The sequence below is a fragment of the Erpetoichthys calabaricus genome, chromosome 8, assembly GCF_900747795.2.
Source record: "Erpetoichthys calabaricus chromosome 8, fErpCal1.3, whole genome shotgun sequence".
In the NCBI taxonomy this organism is placed as follows: Eukaryota; Metazoa; Chordata; class Cladistia; order Polypteriformes; family Polypteridae; genus Erpetoichthys; species Erpetoichthys calabaricus.
In genome coordinates this window covers 86,309,919-86,330,176 of record NC_041401.2, presented here as the reverse complement: position 1 = coordinate 86,330,176, position 20,258 = coordinate 86,309,919, and the positions used below count along the sequence as shown (strand labels likewise).

The 20,258-nt window shown below is 36.0% G+C and overlaps 1 protein-coding gene across 3 annotated transcripts in view; it reads left to right on the top strand.

The window, feature by feature from the left end:
* ap2b1 (adaptor related protein complex 2 subunit beta 1) overlaps positions 1-20,258 on the top strand; it is a 75,180-nt gene that overhangs the window by 26,094 nt on the left and 28,828 nt on the right. For all 3 annotated transcript variants that reach the window (XM_028807038.2, XM_051930805.1, XM_028807037.2), the window contains exons 9-13: positions 3,724-3,819; positions 6,814-6,929; positions 11,185-11,350; positions 14,794-14,892; positions 15,304-15,563. In XM_028807038.2, the coding sequence (XP_028662871.1) occupies positions 3,724-3,819; positions 6,814-6,929; positions 11,185-11,350; positions 14,794-14,892; positions 15,304-15,563 (737 nt within the window). The remainder of the gene's footprint in view (positions 1-3,723; positions 3,820-6,813; positions 6,930-11,184; positions 11,351-14,793; positions 14,893-15,303; positions 15,564-20,258) is intronic.

The following is a 20,258-nucleotide window of genomic DNA, read 5'->3' as shown; positions in this document are numbered from 1 at the left end:
AACACTACACAATTGGAGTACAATTACACCCACTGGTTACAGTTTTCTCTGGGTTTATGTTCTTGTCTTGTGTCTACTCGTTCATGTGATTTCATCTGGATTGCAAAAACATCTTCATCTGGGAGTGCTCCAAACTTCTGCAAATCTTCACATACGCCAGCATCACAGTAGAACTAGTTATGACCATTACGCGTAGAATTTCAAAATGAAACCTGCCTAATTTTTGTAAGTAAGCTGTAAGGAATGAGCCTGCCAAATTTCAGCCTTCCACCTACACGGGAAGTTGGAGAATTAGTGATGAGTCAGTCAGTGAGTCAGTGAGGGCTTTGCCTTTTATTAGTATAGATGATACAAATGCAAATCATCTTGAACACCTGGACAAAGGGGGTAAACAGAAAGAAGTGTTAGAATGGCAGGGTTAGTTAAAAAAAATAAAAAGCATAATATTAAAACTCATTTGTTTAAGAATGAATTTTAGTTTGGGGCACAAAAAGATTGCCAGAATCAGAAGATGAAGGAGATTACTAATGTAGTCTGGTACAAGGCCATTTAAAACTTTACCGTATATGCTGGTTATAGAATTTTATATTCAATTCTGTAAGACACAGGGAGCCAGTAGAGGAGGAATAGGATGGGTGTTTTGTGCTCACTGGTGTTGGTCTGTGTAACGACACTTGCAGCAAAGTTTTGAACCAGCTGGAGCTGTGATAACAGATGAGAAGAGGCACCTGCCAGTAAGGAACTATACTAGTTAATGCGGGATGTAATTAAAGCATGGACACGTTTCTCTGCATCAGAAAAGGGCAGGAATGAGAGAACATGGGATATGTTATGGAGGTGGAAGTAAGAAAGTTTCCTAATGTGATTTTATGTGGGTAGAATAAGAAAGAGAGGAATCAAAAATGGCACCAACATTCCTTTCAGATGAAGATCTGATGATATTATCATCAAAAGTAATTGAAAAGGAGTTCATTTTCCTAAGCTGAGCTTTAGTGCCAGTTAACATGACTTTGGTTTTGCTAGTTTTATTTTAATCAGTTATGCTCTGTCCAGCTTTTAATTTTTTTATTGATGAACTTTCACTTCTACGTTAAAATAGATGTGAGTATCTTCTGCATATAAAAGATGAAATAGTCCATAGCTAAGAATTATATGGCCAAGGGAGAGCATGTAGATAAAGAACAGTAGAGAGCCACAGAGAGCCTTGTGGAACTCCTTGTATGACTGGTAACGTTTTCAGTCCCAAGCACTTTGTTCTAGCAGAATTTGAACTGTATATTACACACTTACTCTGCAAATTATTAGAAACACCTGTGTACCTGGTCATCTATGCAATTATCTAATCAGCCAATCATGTTGGAGCAGCACAATGCCTAAAATCATATCATGCAGTTACAGGTCAGGAGCTTCAGTTAATATTCACTTCATCAAACACCAGAATGGGGAAAAAATGTGATTTCCATGATTTCGGCCATGACATGATTGTTGGTGCCATACAGGCTGGTTTGAGTATTTCTGTAATTGCTGATCTCCTGGAATTTTCATGCACAACAATCTCTATAGTTAACTCAGAATGGCAGGGAAAAACAAATAACACCTTTTTGATGGGAGTTGTTAGAGGAATGGCCAGACTGGTTTAAGCTGACAGAAAGGGTATGATAACTCAGCTAACCACTCTGTACAACTGTGGCGAGCAGAAAAGCATCTCAGAATGCAGAATACATTGAGGCAGATGGACTACAACAGCAGAAGACCATGTCAGGTTGCACTCCATCACCCATGAACAGAACACTGAGGCTGCAGTAGGCACAGACTCAGCCACGGCCAAACGTAAAGGCCTGATTCTTATACTTTTCAGTTGAACCCAGCAGTCGTTGTCATTGGTGCTGTTAAGGGTAGTGATAGGAATATTTATGGCACTGGTAGATGAAAATGTTCATGAAAAATAAACAGTGTAATCTAGTCTCTAAATTTGTAGCAAGATTTTTGACTGTATTTGTTATGTTCTCCTCTTGTCTGCTTGGATTTTGTCTCCCGATTACTGTGCTTTTCTTCCCAAATCCCCAAAATGTTTGTTGATTAACTGGACACTCTAAACTGGCCCTGTGATGTTCTAGCACAAAATCTATGATTGGATCCTGCATTGCACCTTCTGATATCTGAATAAGCTCTAGGATACCTCAGTTTTAAAGCTGACATAAGTAGAGTCAGAATTTTGATATATGGATTGCTTACAATGGAAACATAAGTTACAGTGAAAACATTTGGTATATATTTAATTTTTGCATGATACACATTAACATAAGTTAAAATTGTAATGTGATGTTAAATTGCATGCCTCAGAATTGCAAATAGTTTTTTGTTTTTAACTACGTGACTCTGCCCTCTGCTCGCTTCACTCGCCCACCCCTGGGTTTGCTTTACTGAATAAACAATTTAAAGAGATGGTTATTTTCATGGGAATTGTTACATATGCATTATTTTTACTTTTACTTTAAAACTTTTGTAGAATCAATTTTTGTCCTTTATTTCCTGCCCCTGGTGTGGCTAAATACAGTATCTTTCTCGCAGGATGTATAACGCTGCTCTTGTTGTGGTGGGGGGCGGGGTGAGCGCACACTAAGGAGATGCAGACGGATCAACTGCTGGCGAGCTGCATGTTCTGTTTTTTGCTTGTTGTCGTTTTAAGAGCTGGGAGCACTTGAAGTGTGTTTGCCAAAAGCATTCCAAAAACTGCTAGGTTATATCTCCGTGAACTTGTTTTAAATTGTTTGTAAGTAGGGCGTGACATGCAAAAGTCACCTTCTCACGGGTGTTGCTTCCTAAGGTTGTAATGTCTAGTCTCGCGTGTCGTCAAAGTGTCTCTCTGAGATAATCAGGTCTCGTTTGCTTCACTCAACCCCCCACCCCCGGAGGCGCGCTATGCTCCTGCCACTTCTTGTCTCTCCCGCTCGCATTGTGAAAGGGGAGAGCCGAACGCACACTAAGGAGATGCGGACAGATCAGCTGCTAGCTTTGTTCTCCTGCTGCTCAGGTGCATGTTCTGCTTGTCGCGCTGCGCATCGATCATTTAAAAGCCTGTACGGCAGCTGTCCTTCTGTCTCACTGCCTTGTCTCGCATGACGTTGAAGTGTCTCTTGCGGGACGTCAAATTACCTTCCGAGAAGATCACGTCTCATCTCCCTGGTGTCCCTGCCAGGATTTTTTTTTTTATAATAGAGAGATATGTTTATGAAAATATCAGTAAATTAAGTTTTGAATGATAAACCTTTCACCAGGGTTGTTCATTTATAAGAAGAAGACAGTCTAATGTAAAACAGGTTTTTGTAATATTTCTTAACTTTAAAATATGTCCACACTTGGTGGATATGTATTATAATTATATTTGACTACAAGGAGTTTATTTTAAATAATAATGTAGGTAAATGCAGATAGCATTCTGGGTTTCTTGAGTAGGCACATAATTTTGAGAATGTTTATAGTCTTGTGTGAATTGGGACTTGAAGTTAAAGTTTAAAATATGGTATAAGCCAGGTCTGTTCAAGTCATGGCATGTTTTTTGGTTAAAGATGTACATTTAAAGTTTTTCTAACTGCCTATATATTTACCACTATAAAGTTGGACATGTTTTGTATTGTAAGGTACAGCACTGCCCTATAAGCTTCTGTCCTGTACAATACTTTAACAATCTTGTCGTTTTTTTTTCCTTGTTACTCATTTCAGGTTTTGGCCGAGTTAAAGGAATATGCTACTGAAGTTGATGTTGATTTTGTCCGAAAAGCTGTCCGAGCCATTGGAAGATGTGCTATTAAAGTTGAGGTAATGTGTGCTAAGAAAAAAGTCCCTAGTATAGTACTGTTCATTGCACAGTTCATTGTTCATTCTTAATATGCAAGAATGGAAAATTATAGTTTAAACAAAGTGATTGCAGCAACAGTAATCATTAAAATAAAGTCAGTTTAATTCAAAACTTTACCTCAACCCATACCATAAAAATTTTATTTGTTTCACAATAAGTGGTTATAGAACCGTGCCTCTACTATAGGTGAAATAGTAAACCATCCTACTGGAGTGAAACAGTAATGTATATTTCCTGAGCTGTATAAATTTCTCTAAAGAAGATTTTGTGTAGCTCTGAAATTTTAAACACAGTTTCTGCCCATTGACATGGTTAGGTGATGTTAATGTTTTTAAATTCTTTAACACTTCGGTTTTTATTTGGCATTAAACCTGAAAACGTAATGCATAATAAATACTTCTGTTATACAGGTAAAATCCCATTATAGTGAATACTGAAGTACCAAAATTTTCAGAATATAGAATACTTTTTGTGGGCCCAGACAAACATTTATACAACATCATGTTTAATGGATTTCGTTTTAAACAAAAATGGCCCTCTGCAGATAATAATGCAAAAAAGTATAATAATACTAAGTAAGTATAATAATTTACAAAAAATACTTGTTGCTCCTACACGTTTCACTGAGTCTTGAGGACCCTGCAGTAGGCTGTTTTTATTCCTGTTAGAGTAAAAGAAAGAAAGTGACAGTTTGTTGCAAAATTTCCGGTCTCAGGCTGTCTCGGCGAGAATGTTGGTGCGACCTCATACTAATAGCCGAATTCTGAGTTAGTGCTCCACTAAACGTCAATGTGGGTAGTTGTGTCGTGAGCAGATACTGTGCTGTTCTGTATTCATGCCTGTATTTCTATAACCAAAAAAGTTACATCTAATGTCTCATTTTCAAATAAAATATTTATTTTTTGCATTTTAAGAAGCATTTTTTTTCTGTCATTGTACCATTATAACGAAATTGTTAAAGCTACATCTGTAAACAGTTATACAGGTGTTTTCAAGCTTGGGTCACAGAGTTGCACAAAAGACATGAAGATTAGTCTAGGTTTCCATGGAAAATGCAGATACTTGAGACCTGTACCTGCCATCTCCATACAGAAATAAAGATTTATATAGGAGCTATTACTTCAGCACTCAAGATAGGAGCCATGACACGGGCAGTTGTCGTGCTTTATCTCCCATCTTCAGAATAGAACAACACCAGCGACTCGCAGTCATCACTGTCGAAGAGCAGGTCAAATCCTGGTGTTAAATGTTCTAAACATTTTTTTAACCATTTGATCACTTCTCTGTTACATTATATAAAGTTGTTGCATTCATTACTAAATCACATTTACATATATGCATTTAAATCAGTATTTCCAGCATGTAGAAATTGGAGGGCGAAGGCCTCAAACTTGAAACCTTTATTAAGTTTTTCTTAGTGAAAAACCTTCAGCCTCGATTTACCTTGGCAGTCGTACAAGGTTTCTTAGACTCCAACAGTTTATACACATAAGAGCACACCATACAAGATTTCACTTTAGCATAGTAATTGTGCTGGTAATTCTTTGTTAGACAAAGCCTTTATAGTGTGTGAATATACATATACCATGCAGCTAATAACATGTTAATCTAATATAAATAGGTCCATATATGGGACATTAGATCATCCTGTCATAGATTACATAGAGAGATGCATGATGCCTTCTTCCTCAAGTTCAGAGGTGACTAAAAGGAGCTGCATGCTACAAGTACAATAATTTCATCCTACTTGAAGCATTTAGACAAAAGGCAATATGTCTGAAAAAACCTAAAAAGCTAAAAATGTTATCAAAATACTTTACTGCTGGAGTCTTTCACTTGAGCATAATGTTCGCAGAATTTGGATTCATTATTCACAGCTCCATGAGTCGCCTCTACCATACTCAAGTTAAATGTTTGCTTTACTTTTTAATGAGTGTAAAAATTCAGCCAGTATCAAGCTCCTGTAGCATAATTCTTTTTGGAAACTTAAAAAAAATGCATTAATGCATTTTTTGTTATTCTGTTCCTTTTTGCATAATGTAGATCGTCATTTTAGGTTAAGTGAACTTCAGATTTGTGTTTAGTACCACATTTTTTTTCTGTTTCTTCCTATCATTTTAAATCAATGTATGGTCCTGACAGTCAACGAATTTACACTGTATTTGCATTAGATGACATTGTCTTTCCATCTAACTTTCATCCCGTCATCATTTTAGCCAAACACTGTAGTTCTTTGTGACATATCAGAAAGTTGAGTAGTGTTTGCCAGTGACGCTGTTCTCAAAAGTTCCTTAACAATCTTTCTGTCTCTCTCTCTCTCTCTCTCTCTCTCTCTCTCTCTCTCTCTCTCAAAGTCACTGACATTCCTTCTTTGTGCTGTGGTGCCCTCGTAAAGAGCAGCTGAATCTGGCAAACATTTTTATACATGACTCCATGACACTTAATGACATTTTTATTGTTGTTGTTTTATTCCCTTAATGACTTCACTTGTGTTGAAACTGCAATAAATTGTATCATTATTTTACTCAAATGCTTCCATTATCTGACCAGTGGATCAATTTCTGGGTCATAGGAAGCAGGTTCCTAAGTTGTAAAACTGAATGAAAAGTGGGAATCAGTCCTGGGCAAGATGAACCTTGTTACTGTCATCAATTTGACTAACAAGCATTTTTTGGGATGTGGGAGGAAAATGCACACAAACAAAAAGATGCTGTCTAAAGTCCACACAAGCAGTTGTAGACTGGGATTCCAACACAAGATTGTTAGTGAGCAGTACCTACTGTATATTCTATTTATTTTTTTTATATAACCACTGGCAGGATAACTTGACTAGTGTTGCAAAATGAGTCATGATCGAACCAATTGAGTGTTCTAGTCATTACATCACACTACTTGTATTTTTTTTGGCTGTTTTTGTATGTGTTTATTATTTGAAAGTGTTTTTTTTTCCCCAGCAATCTGCGGAGCGTTGTGTCAGCACTCTCTTGGATTTAATTCAAACAAAAGTTAATTATGTAGTTCAAGAAGCTATTGTGGTGATTAGAGATATTTTCCGCAAATATCCCAACAAGTAAGTGCTATATTGTTATACAAACTTTTCACAAAATTTTTTCTCTAAAACTACAGTATGTATTATATGTGTCTTCTAAAATTTCTTTACGTTACTGCATACAAAGATTTCAGTCATTTGTATAAATGTTCAAGAAAATTATTTTGAAGTGTTTGGTACTGAAAATAAATATCTTATGTATGCTTTATTAGTTAATATTTTCCTATCCTATGTACTATTTAATCAGTGATGGTTATTGGCCCAAATAAATTTAAAACAAGCAGATAGGTAACAGTGGATTTTATATGTGTATGTTTTTCAGGTAGGGAATGAACAAATCTAAAGATTATAGTGAATCAAAACATAAAGAAAGTGCTCCTGGCAGTCTAAGCCACCCCAAGTCCACTTTGAAAGTATTGAGGTCATGTAACCACCTTAAAAATAATAGGCTAGCAATTATTTTGTTTGGAAAGTACTATTGTGCATTCAGCAAACAAAGGAGCACAACATTTCCAATTTCACTTTATTTTTGTAAATATAATACAATTCATAGAGTACAGACACAGAACACTTGTACACATTTACACCTACAGTGCAGTAACAGTAGTAGTCAAACCAGACATTTTTTTATTTTATATATATATATATATATATATATATATATATATATATATATATAAGGGCGGCATGGTTCGCTTCCCAGGTCCTCCCTGTGTGGAGTTTGCATGTTCTCCCCATGTCTATATGGGTTTCCTCCGGGTGCTCCAGTTTCCTCCCACAGTCCAAAGACATGCAGGTTAGGTGCATTGGCGATCCTAAATTGTCCCTAGTGTGTGCTTAGTGTGTGTGTGTGCCCTGCGGTAGGCTGGTGCCCTGCCCAGGGGTTTGCTCCTGCCTTGCACCCTAAGCTGGCTGGGATGTGACAGGTGACAGTGGAGGTAAGGATAATAAAACCTCCAGTAATTGGCATTAATGGAAAAATAAGCCTCTGGGGCAAATGTGCAATCACTTATAACAGGCAAAGGCTCAGTCAGAGTAAAACATAGTCAAAGTTTTGGTGCTATGCCAAATTGCTGTCCACCCCATCCTGAGCTTTCTACAATTTTCTGAAAACATGCTAGACATCTATTAAAAAGACTGAATCATTTCATCCTTTTTTTTTTTGCCAAAGTTTGAAATATCATTGGTATCTTTCTTTTGGGTAGGAGTAGCAGCTTGCCAATATAACAGTGGCACCAACAGCCATAGCAGGACACTGAGGAGAGAAACAAAACAGATAACAATCTCTAATAATTCATTGTGATTTTCACACTTACAATTTTGTGCAAATGACTAGCAAACTGAAATGCAGTCAGCAAATCAAATTTGGGTATGATACATTAAACTATGGAGTGTTCTTCCTAGATTTAAATGCTGAGGCACGGTAGGCATTTCTTATGTAAGCAGGCAGGTCATTCTAAATCTTTCCATAGATTTGTACTCTTTTTAAAAATATTCTGTTTGTTATTACAGGCATAGCAAAATACACACCTTGTTTTACTTTTATCATGAATGGTATATGGCAGCATACAACTGGGCTAATGGTAACTAAAATACCGGGCATTAGATGTGTTTTTCATTATATAGCCTCTTCTTGTATATTACACATGAATCATAAGAGAAATGCAATTTTTAATTTAGTGACCATTTTGATTTTTTTTAACTTTATGCCAATGTTACATTGCATAGTTAAACTGACAGCCAATAATGTCCTGCCTGACAGAGCCAGTGGCCATGCACAAGCTTTATGGGTACAGCGAGTTCAGCCTCAATCTCTGACCTTTTTTTTTTTTTTTTTTTTTCCCTTTTTTAGTTTTTCCATTCTGTCATGGTGCATTAAACATGAGACATCAAAGCTTTTCTGTTTGCAAGGTCTAAAACAACTGTGTTCCTTATTCCTTATTGTTACATTATAGGAAATGTGCTTCTTGGTAGGTGCTCATTGGTTGTCAGCTGTCATACACGCAAGCTCGTCCCTATGACTTGAGACAAAATCAAGCCTCTGACTCACTAAGATTATGTACTGGAAATGGACTGAAAATCACTGGAGTAGTGGTTTGATGTGACATGATGTTTAAATGAGAGATTGCTTTAAGAAAGAATTACTTATACTTTGAAAATGTATAAATAAGGAATATAATTTAGATAAAGTGGGAACTGGAATTTAGTGTTTCAAGTTCATTGATGTACAGTCCACTCAGTTATTTACACCCCTTGTAAAGGTGAGTAAAAGGGTTGTAGGCAAAAAATAATTTTTTGGTGAGTTACCTTAATCTCACATTGAAAAAATTATTTAATTCAACTTTTAATTTAAGTAAATTTATTCTGAGAAAAAATAATCCCTCATCAGGAAATATTTTTTTTTAACAAAACCAAAAATGCCACAATTATTATTGGCACCTGTAAAAATTCTTATGAACAAAGTAAAACTGAAACTTTTTTTTTCCATTTATATATGACTTTTTGAAGTTGATCCAAGTGTAGAAACTGTCAAGTTGTAAGCCATTATTTAATGTTTTAATAAGGTGGCACATAGACCAAATTCCCTTATTTATTTAGCAACATGGGAAAGATAAGAGAATGCACAATTCAAACAAGAGAAAAGTGTATTGACCCTCATAAGTCAGGGAATGGCTATAGAAAATTGTGCCTGTCTGAAAATGCCCCAGTCTACTGTGTTAGAAATACAACACCAAAAGTCATAAATTGGGGTGCCGGCTGATGATCTCCATATAATTGATGCAAGATTGAAAAGGTTTTGACAAATTAAGTAAGTTCTTCTCAGATGAGAGTCCCAACAGAGACTGAGGAAGAATGGCAGTGGAGAAGTTTATAAGGCAGGGAGGCGGAAGAGGTGGATTCAGGTGACTGAATTGATCTTCAGGCCTGTAGATCGCCATTGATCTTCTGGTCTGCAGGAAGAAGAAGAGGAGAGGTATTAAGTGACATTGCCTACCCTCAATTCTTGTTGAAATTGCAATTCATTGAGCCCTGAAGTCTTCTTTCAGTTCGATTAATAATTAAATATGGAAGTATTACCAACGTGGTGGAAAGACGGGTAAAAAAAAAAATCCCCAAGGATCACTGTTGGGGAAATACAAAACAAAGAAACATCTTGGAGTCTCCATAACTACTATCATACACCACCTCCATGCCAGCAGATTATTTGGAAGGCATCCAGAAAAAAAAAAGGCCTTTGCTATCTTTTAAAGATAAATTTGAGCACATGAAAATTTGATTAGAACTGTGTTCTTTGATCAAGTGAAACAAAAATTCAGCTTTTTGTCATCAAGCACTCAAGGTAGTTGTAGCGTATGGTGGATGTTCTGTGTTGATGTGGGGCTGTTTTTCCTCCAAATGCTCTGGGAATCTCGTTGGGGCACATGACATCATGAAATACCAGGACATTTTAAGTTTAAATCTAGCTGTCTCTGCTAAGAAACTAAAACTGGGTCATCGTTGGATCTTCATCAGGACATTGATCCAAAAAAATATATCTAGCACAAAATCATGCTTCTACTATGTTACTGGCAAAGGGAGGTTGAACAAAGTATTAAATGCAGTGGTGGCAATAACTGTGGAACGTGTGTTTTGTTAATATTATTTTGTGATGAGGAATTATTTTTCCTTGGAATAAATTTACTTCAGCCAAAGGTTTGATTTCTCTCATTTGTATCAGTGTGTGATTCAGGTAATTCTTCAAAAAGTGTTTTTTTTTAATACATTTTTACTTATTTTTTCCAGGGGAGCTGGTAATTGTGGAAGGGCTGTAAATGTGAAACTTTCTGAGTTTGATATTCATTAATAAATGTATCCTTATTATTAGCTAAAAATGTGAAATCATACTTTACATATTAATTGCTGTAAAGTTAGTAAGTTTTCTGGCTATCAATAACATTTTTTTATTAATAATACAATTCAGTGTCAAAATACTGGGGTTTTCTCTTTCATGTCCTAAGATCATACAGTTCATATGCAAGTAACTGGATGATCTTAGTAGTGATTTCATAAACCTAAATAATCATCTTTATAATGCTAAATAAATGCATCAAAAACTCAAATTTACATAGGTGGTGAGTCATTAAACTTCGTTTTGAAGAGTATGATGCATCTTATGTAAGCCTTTTTTGTACAAAAGACCTGATAGAAGTACAACAAACTTTTTAAAAATATTGCCAAATTTAATAAAATCATCCTCCAATCAGAATTGCAAAACTTCCTTTCTGTGTTCTTCCAGGTATGAGAGCATCATTGCCACATTATGTGAAAACTTAGATTCACTAGATGAGCCGGATGCACGAGCTGCAATGATATGGATAGTGGGAGAGTATGCTGAAAGGATCGACAATGCAGATGAACTGCTAGAGAGCTTCCTTGAAGGCTTTCATGATGAGAGCACCCAGGTGTGTATTTGCATTGATTAATAAATGTGATTGATAAATAAAAGAAGACTATTCTTGACAACCCCTTTTTTAGCAGTGTTTTACTCAGATAAGTCCTAGACTTTGTGTTATTGTTTTTTTTCTTTTGATGTATAGATTAAAAGTATAGATTACTGTTTTCTTTTTGTATGTATTGGCTTATTTATGTTTTCAACTTTTAATGTCCAAGAATTATTTAAAGGATGTGTATTGTAACTGTTAGTACTGTTATTTTTAAATTAATTTCATTTCTTTATTATTTGACAATTGATAAGTTGTTTCCAAAGGGTTATCTATAAAGTTTTCATTTAACATTAAGTAGACATTGAACAGAGTATACCACTTCATTTTTATTTTTTTTAAACATTTTTGGTGTCTTACATAAACAATAATTTGTATTATTTGAGCTAGTCAGTTGGCTTTTCAGTAAAGTCTATCTAGTAAGTTTGATTTCCACATAGTTTATTTGTAAAAAATAAATAAAATACTTGCAACGTTTCTGAAAAACAATTTTGAATTATGTAGAATTTACTACCAAATGTATGTAATAGTTTGCATTTAACGTCAAGATCAAACTTTTTGAAACCCTTCTGATTTTGAGGACTGACCATTTATTTTTAAAAAAGCTTACCACTTTGCTTTTGGTCTTTACAAGGAAAAGGTACAGGACTTGAATAACAGAGCAGGATTGGGGAAATCGTAGCAATTACTAAAAAACTTGCACTGTTTAACTAAAATTAAGGGAAAAAAAAACTTGATATTGCTACTTTTATCACATTATATAATTAGTTTAGAAATAAAAATATGTGATTCATGTTTGCTTTGTATGTGCACATAAGATAAGATAGGTGGTTCATAATACCTGTATCATTCTTTATGAGCCTAATGCTGAAATCCCTTCATGTCTTTTAAAAACCCCCCCTTTATTATCACACTAGGGTTTATTTCGGATAATGTAATTATAATTCCAGGAAATGTATTTGAGGAGTGCTATAATAATTGAGGAAACTAAATGAATAAATAAATGTTGCATTTTTCAAATAGCAAGTCATGCTTCGAGCAACTACTTAATATTAATACCTTTTGCATGTTTGTATAGTATGTTAAATGACACATTTTAGGTATTTTATTGGTCCTTGCAGCATAATTTCCCACTGAAGTGTTTCCTTAACTTTTGAACATGTGTGTGGCTATATTCTTGTAAATGGCCCAAATGATTACAGTGCTCCAAAAAAGCTGATGCCATCCTTGCTTCATGCAGGATAGTGTCATCAGTTACCAGTAAAATCAGTCTCCATTGTTTGACCAGCTCAGCTGTGCATTTCGTGTTCCTTAAACTTGCAACTAGCGCATCACTTCACAGCGCATCACTTTTTCCACATTTTGTTACGTTACAGCCTTATTCCAAAATGGATTAAATTCATTTTTTTCCTCAGAATTCTACACACAACACCCCATAATGACAACGTGAAAAAAGTTTACTTGAGGTTTTTGCAAATTTATTAAAAATAAAAAAAACTGAGAAATCACATGTACATAAGTGTTCACAGCCTTTGCTCAATACTTTGTCGATGCACCTTTGGCAGCAATTACAGCCTCAAGTCTTTTTGAATATGATGCCACAAGCTTGGCACACCTATCCTTGGCCAGTTTTGCCCATTCCTCTTTGCAGCACATCTCAAGCTCCATCAGGTTGGATGGGAAGCGTCGGTGCACAGCCATTTTAAGATCTCTCCAGAGATGTTCAATCGGATTCAAGTCTGGGCTCTGGCTGGGCCACTCAAGGACATTCACAGAGTTGTCCTGAAGCCACTCCTTTGATATCTTGGCTGTGTGCTTAGGGTCGTTGACCTGCTGAAAGATGAATCGTCGCCCCAGTCTGAGGTCAAGAGCGCTCTGGAGCAGGTTTTCATCCAGGATGTCTCTGTACATTGCTGCAGTCATCTTTCCCTTTATCCTGACTAGTCTCTCAGTCCCTGCTGCTGAAAAACATCCCCACAGCATGATGCTGCCACCACCATGCTTCACTGTAGGGATGGTATTGGCCTGGTGATGAGCGGTTCCTGGTTTCCTCCAAACGTGATGCCTGGCATTCACACCAAAGAGTTCAATCTTTGTCTCATCAGACCAGAGAATTTTGTTTCTCATGGTCTGAGAGTCCTTCAGGTGCCTTTTGGCAAACTCCAGACGGGCTGCCATGTGCCTTTTACTAAGGAGTGGCTTCCATCTGGCCACTCTACCATACAGGCCTGATTGGTGGATTGCTGCAGAGATGGTTGTCCTTCTGGAAGGTTCTCCTCTCTCCACAGAGGACCTCTGACAGAGTGACCATCGGGTTCTTGGTCACCTCCTTGACTAAGGCCCTTCTCCCCCAATGGCTCAGTTTAGATGGCCAGCCAGCTCTAGGAAGAGTCCTGGTGGTTTCGAACTTCTTCCACTTACGGATGATGGAGGCCACTGTGCTCATTGGGACCTTTAAAGCAGCAGAAATTTTTCTGTAACCTTCCCCAGATTTGTCTCGGAGGTCTACAGACAATTCCTTTGACTTCATGCTTGGTTTGTGCTCTGACATGAACTGTCAACTGCGGGACCTTATATAGACAGGGTTGTGTGCCTTTCCAAATCATGTCCAATCAACTGAATTTACCACAGGTGGACTCCAATTAAGCTGCAGAAACATCTCAAGGATGATCAGGGGAAACAGGATGCACCTGAGCTCAATTTTGAGCTTCATGGCAAAGTCTGTGAATACTTATGTACATTCATTTTTGTCAATTTTTTTATTTTTAATAAATTTGCAAAAATCTCAAGTAAACTTTTTTCACATTGTCATTATGGGGTGTTGTGTGTAGAATTCTGAGGAAAAAAATGAATTTAATCCATTTTGGAATAAGGCTGTAACATAACAAAATGTGGAAAAAGTGTTGCGCTGTGAATACTTTCCAGATGCACTGTATCTATCCAGTTTTCACATAGAAGCCAGTGATGCATGTACTTCTGTCATTTCAGGAAATACATTTTATGTTACGTATTTCTAGAGTTCTTGTCTACCAATAAACTCCAATCTCCACCCCTTTCTTCACTCAGTTAAACATTTCATTGTTCTTAAATTTGGAACCCCATATCTAGTCAATATTCACAAAGAAGCCAGTAGTCTACTAATTATACTTAAATCTAATAGTTTACTGTATGCTTGGTTTCATTTTTTTGATTTAGTTTACATGTATTATTTTATGCTTTTGGGTGGTATTTGTAAAAAGAGGAATGTATTTGTTGGTATAGTTGTAACTTTAAGTTTGCATTAAATCATTTTTGTACATTTATGATTATTTTATAAGCATAATTTGGTTTCAATTTTACTACCTTCTCGCATTACTCTACTTCTATAGAGGACAGTTAATACATTTGACACTTGTTTCAAACAGGTTCAATTAACACTCCTGACTGCCATTGTAAAGCTATTTTTGAAAAAGCCATCAGAGACACAGGAACTTGTACAACAAGTCCTCAGCCTTGCCACACAGGTATATCAATGCTTTAAATATACTTTTTTTGCTTGTTCAGTCCTGACATAGACTATTAAAAGTAACGTTCTGTTTGCAGCTCAGTAAAACAGTACTGTTCTTTCTGCTGGACTTATTTATACATACATAGAATGAAAGTATAATGTTTCCCTGGTTCTTTGATTGTATCTTAAAAGCTTTGCTATTACTTAACCTCCTACCTAATAGTTAAGTCCATTAGAAGCATTGATATTGAATGTGTTGTTAAGTCTCCACAAAGCAGAAACTCTGCACAGTGGTACTTCATCATTTAAAAGGCAACTTTTTAAACTTTGATCTATGCATTTATCGAGTCAATTGCATTCATATCAGCTATGAAAAATAATAAAAATATCATGTACAAAGTAATCAAACTTTTCTTTGTACTCTCAGGACTCTGATAATCCAGATCTCCGAGACCGAGGCTATATCTACTGGCGCCTCCTGTCTACTGACCCTGTTACAGCCAAAGAGGTAGTTTTGTCTGAAAAGCCTCTTATTTCAGAGGAGACTGACCTAATTGAACCAACACTACTTGATGAACTTATCTGCCATATTGGATCATTGGCTTCTGTTTATCATAAACCTCCTAATGCATTTGTTGAAGGGAGCCATGGCATTCATCGAAAGCATCTGCCAATCCAGCCCGGAGGGTAGGTAAAAAAAAAAAGAAAAGTTTCTTAATCTATATTGAATATATATATATATATATATATATATATATATATATAATAATTGAATTTATGTCTATCTGTTAGAGCATCCCATGAAAACCACTACACCTATTTCTACAAATCTCTACAGCTAATTCCAGTATAGTCTGGCATAAACTATAGGCTAATAAAATTTAAAAGCTATGTAAAAACTATCATGTAGAAACAAAGTAATGAAAACAACCTCACTAAATGTTGCCACTATCACTGAAATATTACAAAATTTGTAGCACTACATATCCGTTATATGGCAGCAACAGTTCAATATTGTGCCTTACTAAAATTGTCTAAAGGAATGGCACTTTGTTTATTTAGATTCTGTCTTCTCTTGCATCTCAATTTAGTGTTAGTTATATGTCTGTCTATTTGAGCATCATGTGAAAGCCACCACACTTATTTCTAAAAACCGTTCCTTTGAATACATGTTTTCCTATGTTTAAATATCTAGAAAAAAATTTTAAAAATCTAAACAACCTCACTCATAATTGTCATTTTTTGCTGGATCTTTGTGCCTTTTAACCTCAATATCTACAGAACACAGCATGATATTGGTGTGGTGTGTACTGCAAAAGAAATAGAAACACTTGTGTAACAAGATCTCACCAATTTCAGGTGTTTATCTTGTCCACAGAAATTATTGAGATTTTTAAAATATTTAAGCCTGTTGAAAGGCAATAAGACTTTAATGTTTGCCGCTCAATTACTCTTTTATTTGGTAATGGTATCAAAAATCCATCTTTTTTTATGAAAACTCATTTCATGATGAGGAAAAAGGGTTGTTTTCAGTTTTTGCCTAGGGCCTTTGTCACTTGTGATGAGATCCGTGCTTGAGCTGGATTAAAAGGAAGTCTTTTGAAATGGCAGGAGTGCGGAGTGTTGCTCAGGAAGAACAGCGGCATGAGTGTCACTTGACCCTTATTTTTGTCTCTCAGTGACTGATTTGTACATTACAACTGTAGTCTATTATACACACCCTAATACATTTCAGTATTATTACTGAGTTCTGTTGGAGCATGTGAACCTCTGGTCCTCAAATAAAAGGGAGTTGAAAGAGGTGAATGATGAACTTGATTATGAATTGTATTGAATTATGGATTCTCACAGGCCTGTTTTAATGATTTTATGGTAGTTATGTGGCATTAATATGTTATTACTTTAAATTCACCTCACATTTTTGTTTTGTCATTTACATCACAGTTTTTTTTTAATGTTTTAAATACTCTGTCCCTGAGTTAACCTGAATGGAGTTTCTTAAAGCTCCTTTTCTATAAGCTGTCTTCTTTATTATTATCCACATGTTAAGTGGATGCAGCTTTTAGTGATGAAAGAGGGTAAGATAATCAAATGGCTCTTCACAGCTGTCAAGGGGAACTGCTTGAGGTGGAAATGAGGCAAATGTAGTCAAGATTCACATAACTAGTTGTTTTCACTTGATGGTACGTGAGCTGAACAACAAGAAATGCCATGTGTTCCTGACATTTTCTATGCTATTTTCACTTCCTATGACCTCAAGGCTTGATTCATATTGATAGATGTAAAACTACTTTTGAATGGAGAGAGTGGCTTCATTTGCAGAGAGCCAGCCGCTTTACCCATGCATATGTTCCACTGCATTGATAAACTGTGAGTTTGCATGTATATTATAAGCGAGCATGTACTCTCTGCAAGATGATGGAACATAAATGCAAAAAAAAAAAAAACATTTTGCACTAAATACTGATTTTTATCCCCAAATCACACAACACATACTAGTTTTGTCATGATAAACACATTTTGTCTGTATCATGGAAGTGTGCTTTGCCTTGTTTTACACTTGGCACTTTATAAATGTGTTCTGAGTCACTGATAAGCTCTGTTTGTGCTTAGCTATATGGTGCTATATTTATTTACATACAGATGTTTGCCTTCAGAAGACCTTATTTTTGGGATTGGCTCCTGTCTACCACAGTGCTCTTGTGCAGACAAGCGTGGATTCATAAAATTCATAAAGTGGATAGAAGGGCAGATATATGTGTATCAACAAACAAATAATTAAAATCCCTACATTGCTTTGGAAAAGGCTCAGCCCTTCTCCCCCCAACCCTTTTTCTTTTCGATAGAAATTTACAACTATTTATATCTACATAACTAAACCATACACATTTTTAACAAATAGTATAATACAGTTTATTAAGATTATAGAAATATGATAGTTCCCTTATGTTAAAGACAGAGTAATACATACGTGCAAGAGGCTGTTTTTCATTTGTTTACACATTCTCTGGTATTTCCTAGATCAGGGGTGGCAATCTCCAGTCCTGGAGTGCCGCAGTGGCTGCAGGTTTTCATTCTAACCCCTTTCCTAATCCGTGACCAGTTTTCATTACTAATTAACTTCTTTTTCCCTTCATTTTAATAGCCCTGTTTTTAAGGATTCAGTGCTCTGAATTAATTATTTTCTTCATTAAATGACAGCCAAACAAAAATCAAATGTGAAACAAGTCCACAAGTTGACCAGCTAAATTGAGGCTTCAATGTCCAACTAATTTCACTCCAACCAGTTTCTTAATGAGAAGCCAATTCTTGCTGTTAATTAAACTCATTATTTAATTCTATGGCTTGTTGCTGCTCACTGACACAGCAGACATTTGCATAACTGTTGATTTTCTGTTTTTTCTAAGAACATTGTCAAAATGTTTTGGGGACCTGAGAGATCAACCTTACTGAGACCGTCACCTTTCTTTATTTTCAGGTATTGTGTGATGGGCACAGGTGAGCTGGTCATGTGGCACCTTGTTTTGTGTCTCATTATTGTTTGGCAGCTAAAGAAAAAGAAACAACTAAGGGGCCTGAATCAAGTTAATTAAAATTAAGGCAAAAGAATTCTACTTCTTGAGGAGTAATTAGCAGCAAAAACTAATGAAGAAGATGGTTAGAATGAAAACCTACTGCCACTGTGGCACTCCAGGACTGAAGTTTGCCACCCCTGTCCTAGATAAATAAGCTAAATATAAATAATTTAATTTAATGTTTATCTTTCAGACATTTAGCCTAGCCTGACATCACAGTTGGCTTGCCATTGCTCGCTCGAATGCACAGCCTTGGGTGAGAGAGAGCTAAGCTGTAATGCTGTGACTAAAAGCTTTTTTTTAATTTAGGGAAAAGCTTATAAAAGTTAGAGGTTCACTTGACACTGTTATTTCTCAGCTTAATGCATATTAAAAGTTAAACATGAGAAGATCAAGCATTAAATGGCTGTGTTTACTAGCTACTCTGAGTTATTTTTTTGTTTTTTATAGGCACTAAGACTTTGAAGAGATGTCTATTGCTATGTGGATTTATATTGTCATTGCTTGGGGTTCAGTTAAATGAAGTTTTCTTTGTTATGGTTCCTTTGTGTGTGCATTTGCTGTGAAGTAGTTTTCTTTGGTTTAAATTTTCCCATTAGCTCTTTGCTGTGTCCTTTGCAGATTCCTAGTAAAATGTGAGTTTAGGTGCCGATATACCCTTACTGGAGTAAAAATGATGATGATAATAATACACTGTATTTATATAGCACCTTTCTCATGCTCTAAACGATTCACAGAAATTCAGAATGAACAAGACCGGATGCAAATATCTGCAAAAAAACACTAAATACAGATTAATACAAGATGCACAAAGCTTTGAATTAGAATAAGATAATGAGAATAAAATACAAAAATACAAATACTACAAGAAAACCATAAACAAATGGTGTAATTTGGGATACAAATCAGTATAGCTCCTACTATCAGATTGGGTTCAGTCACTAACATGAAGCAGAAGCTTAAAGAGCTGATCCCAAAGCAAGTAATCATCCTGAGGGATATCAGAGAGTGTCCAGCTAAAAGAGAGCTTAGGGGAGAGTATGCTTTCAAACAAATGAGCAGTTTGGCCCAAAACAGAGTGAAGAGATGTGTACATCTATTTTTTTTCAATAGAAGGCTGCTTTTGCTGATAGATTAGAGTCCAATTCCTGGCTATAGTTGCATGAGGGTCTCCTTTATAGTAAGCAAGAACTCCGCTAAGGGCGAATGACTTGCTAGATGTCTGTTGTTCTGGCAAAGTCTGCAAGGATGTCTGTCAGCTTGCCTTTAATTAACATGTTTGGTTATGAACTCAAATTTAGAAAACAAGCCAACCAAATGGTAGCTTATAGTAGAGCTGCAGTACAATTCATCCACTTAAAAGTACTCTTCTGGAGTTTAGATAGAGGAAGTGCAGCAGGCTCACTGCATGTCTCTATCATATAAGCCATCAAGTTTGATTCTTTAATAGCAAAAGAAAAGTTGGCAATCTTCAACGTGCGAGTTTAACATGTGACCAACTCTGGAGAAGAGAATTTCATTTTGTGTACAACTTTCATAAATTGAAGGAGCTTCTTTGTTTTGTAAGCTGGCCAGGCAATAACATGTTTTACAGCAAATTACCAGACACGTGTTAATAAATAGAAGATGGATGGAGGTTTATAATGTAGGTAGAAGCTGCTGAGTGGCTGGCAGGGTCTTTTCTTGGTTTGATTAAACTCAGTGATGGCTGACTACACTGTAATTATGGTCTTTGAGGTAACATACAGTGGTCCCTTGTTGCTAGCATAAAATGTGCCTTCTGAGAGTTAGTGGTCAGTTAACCCTT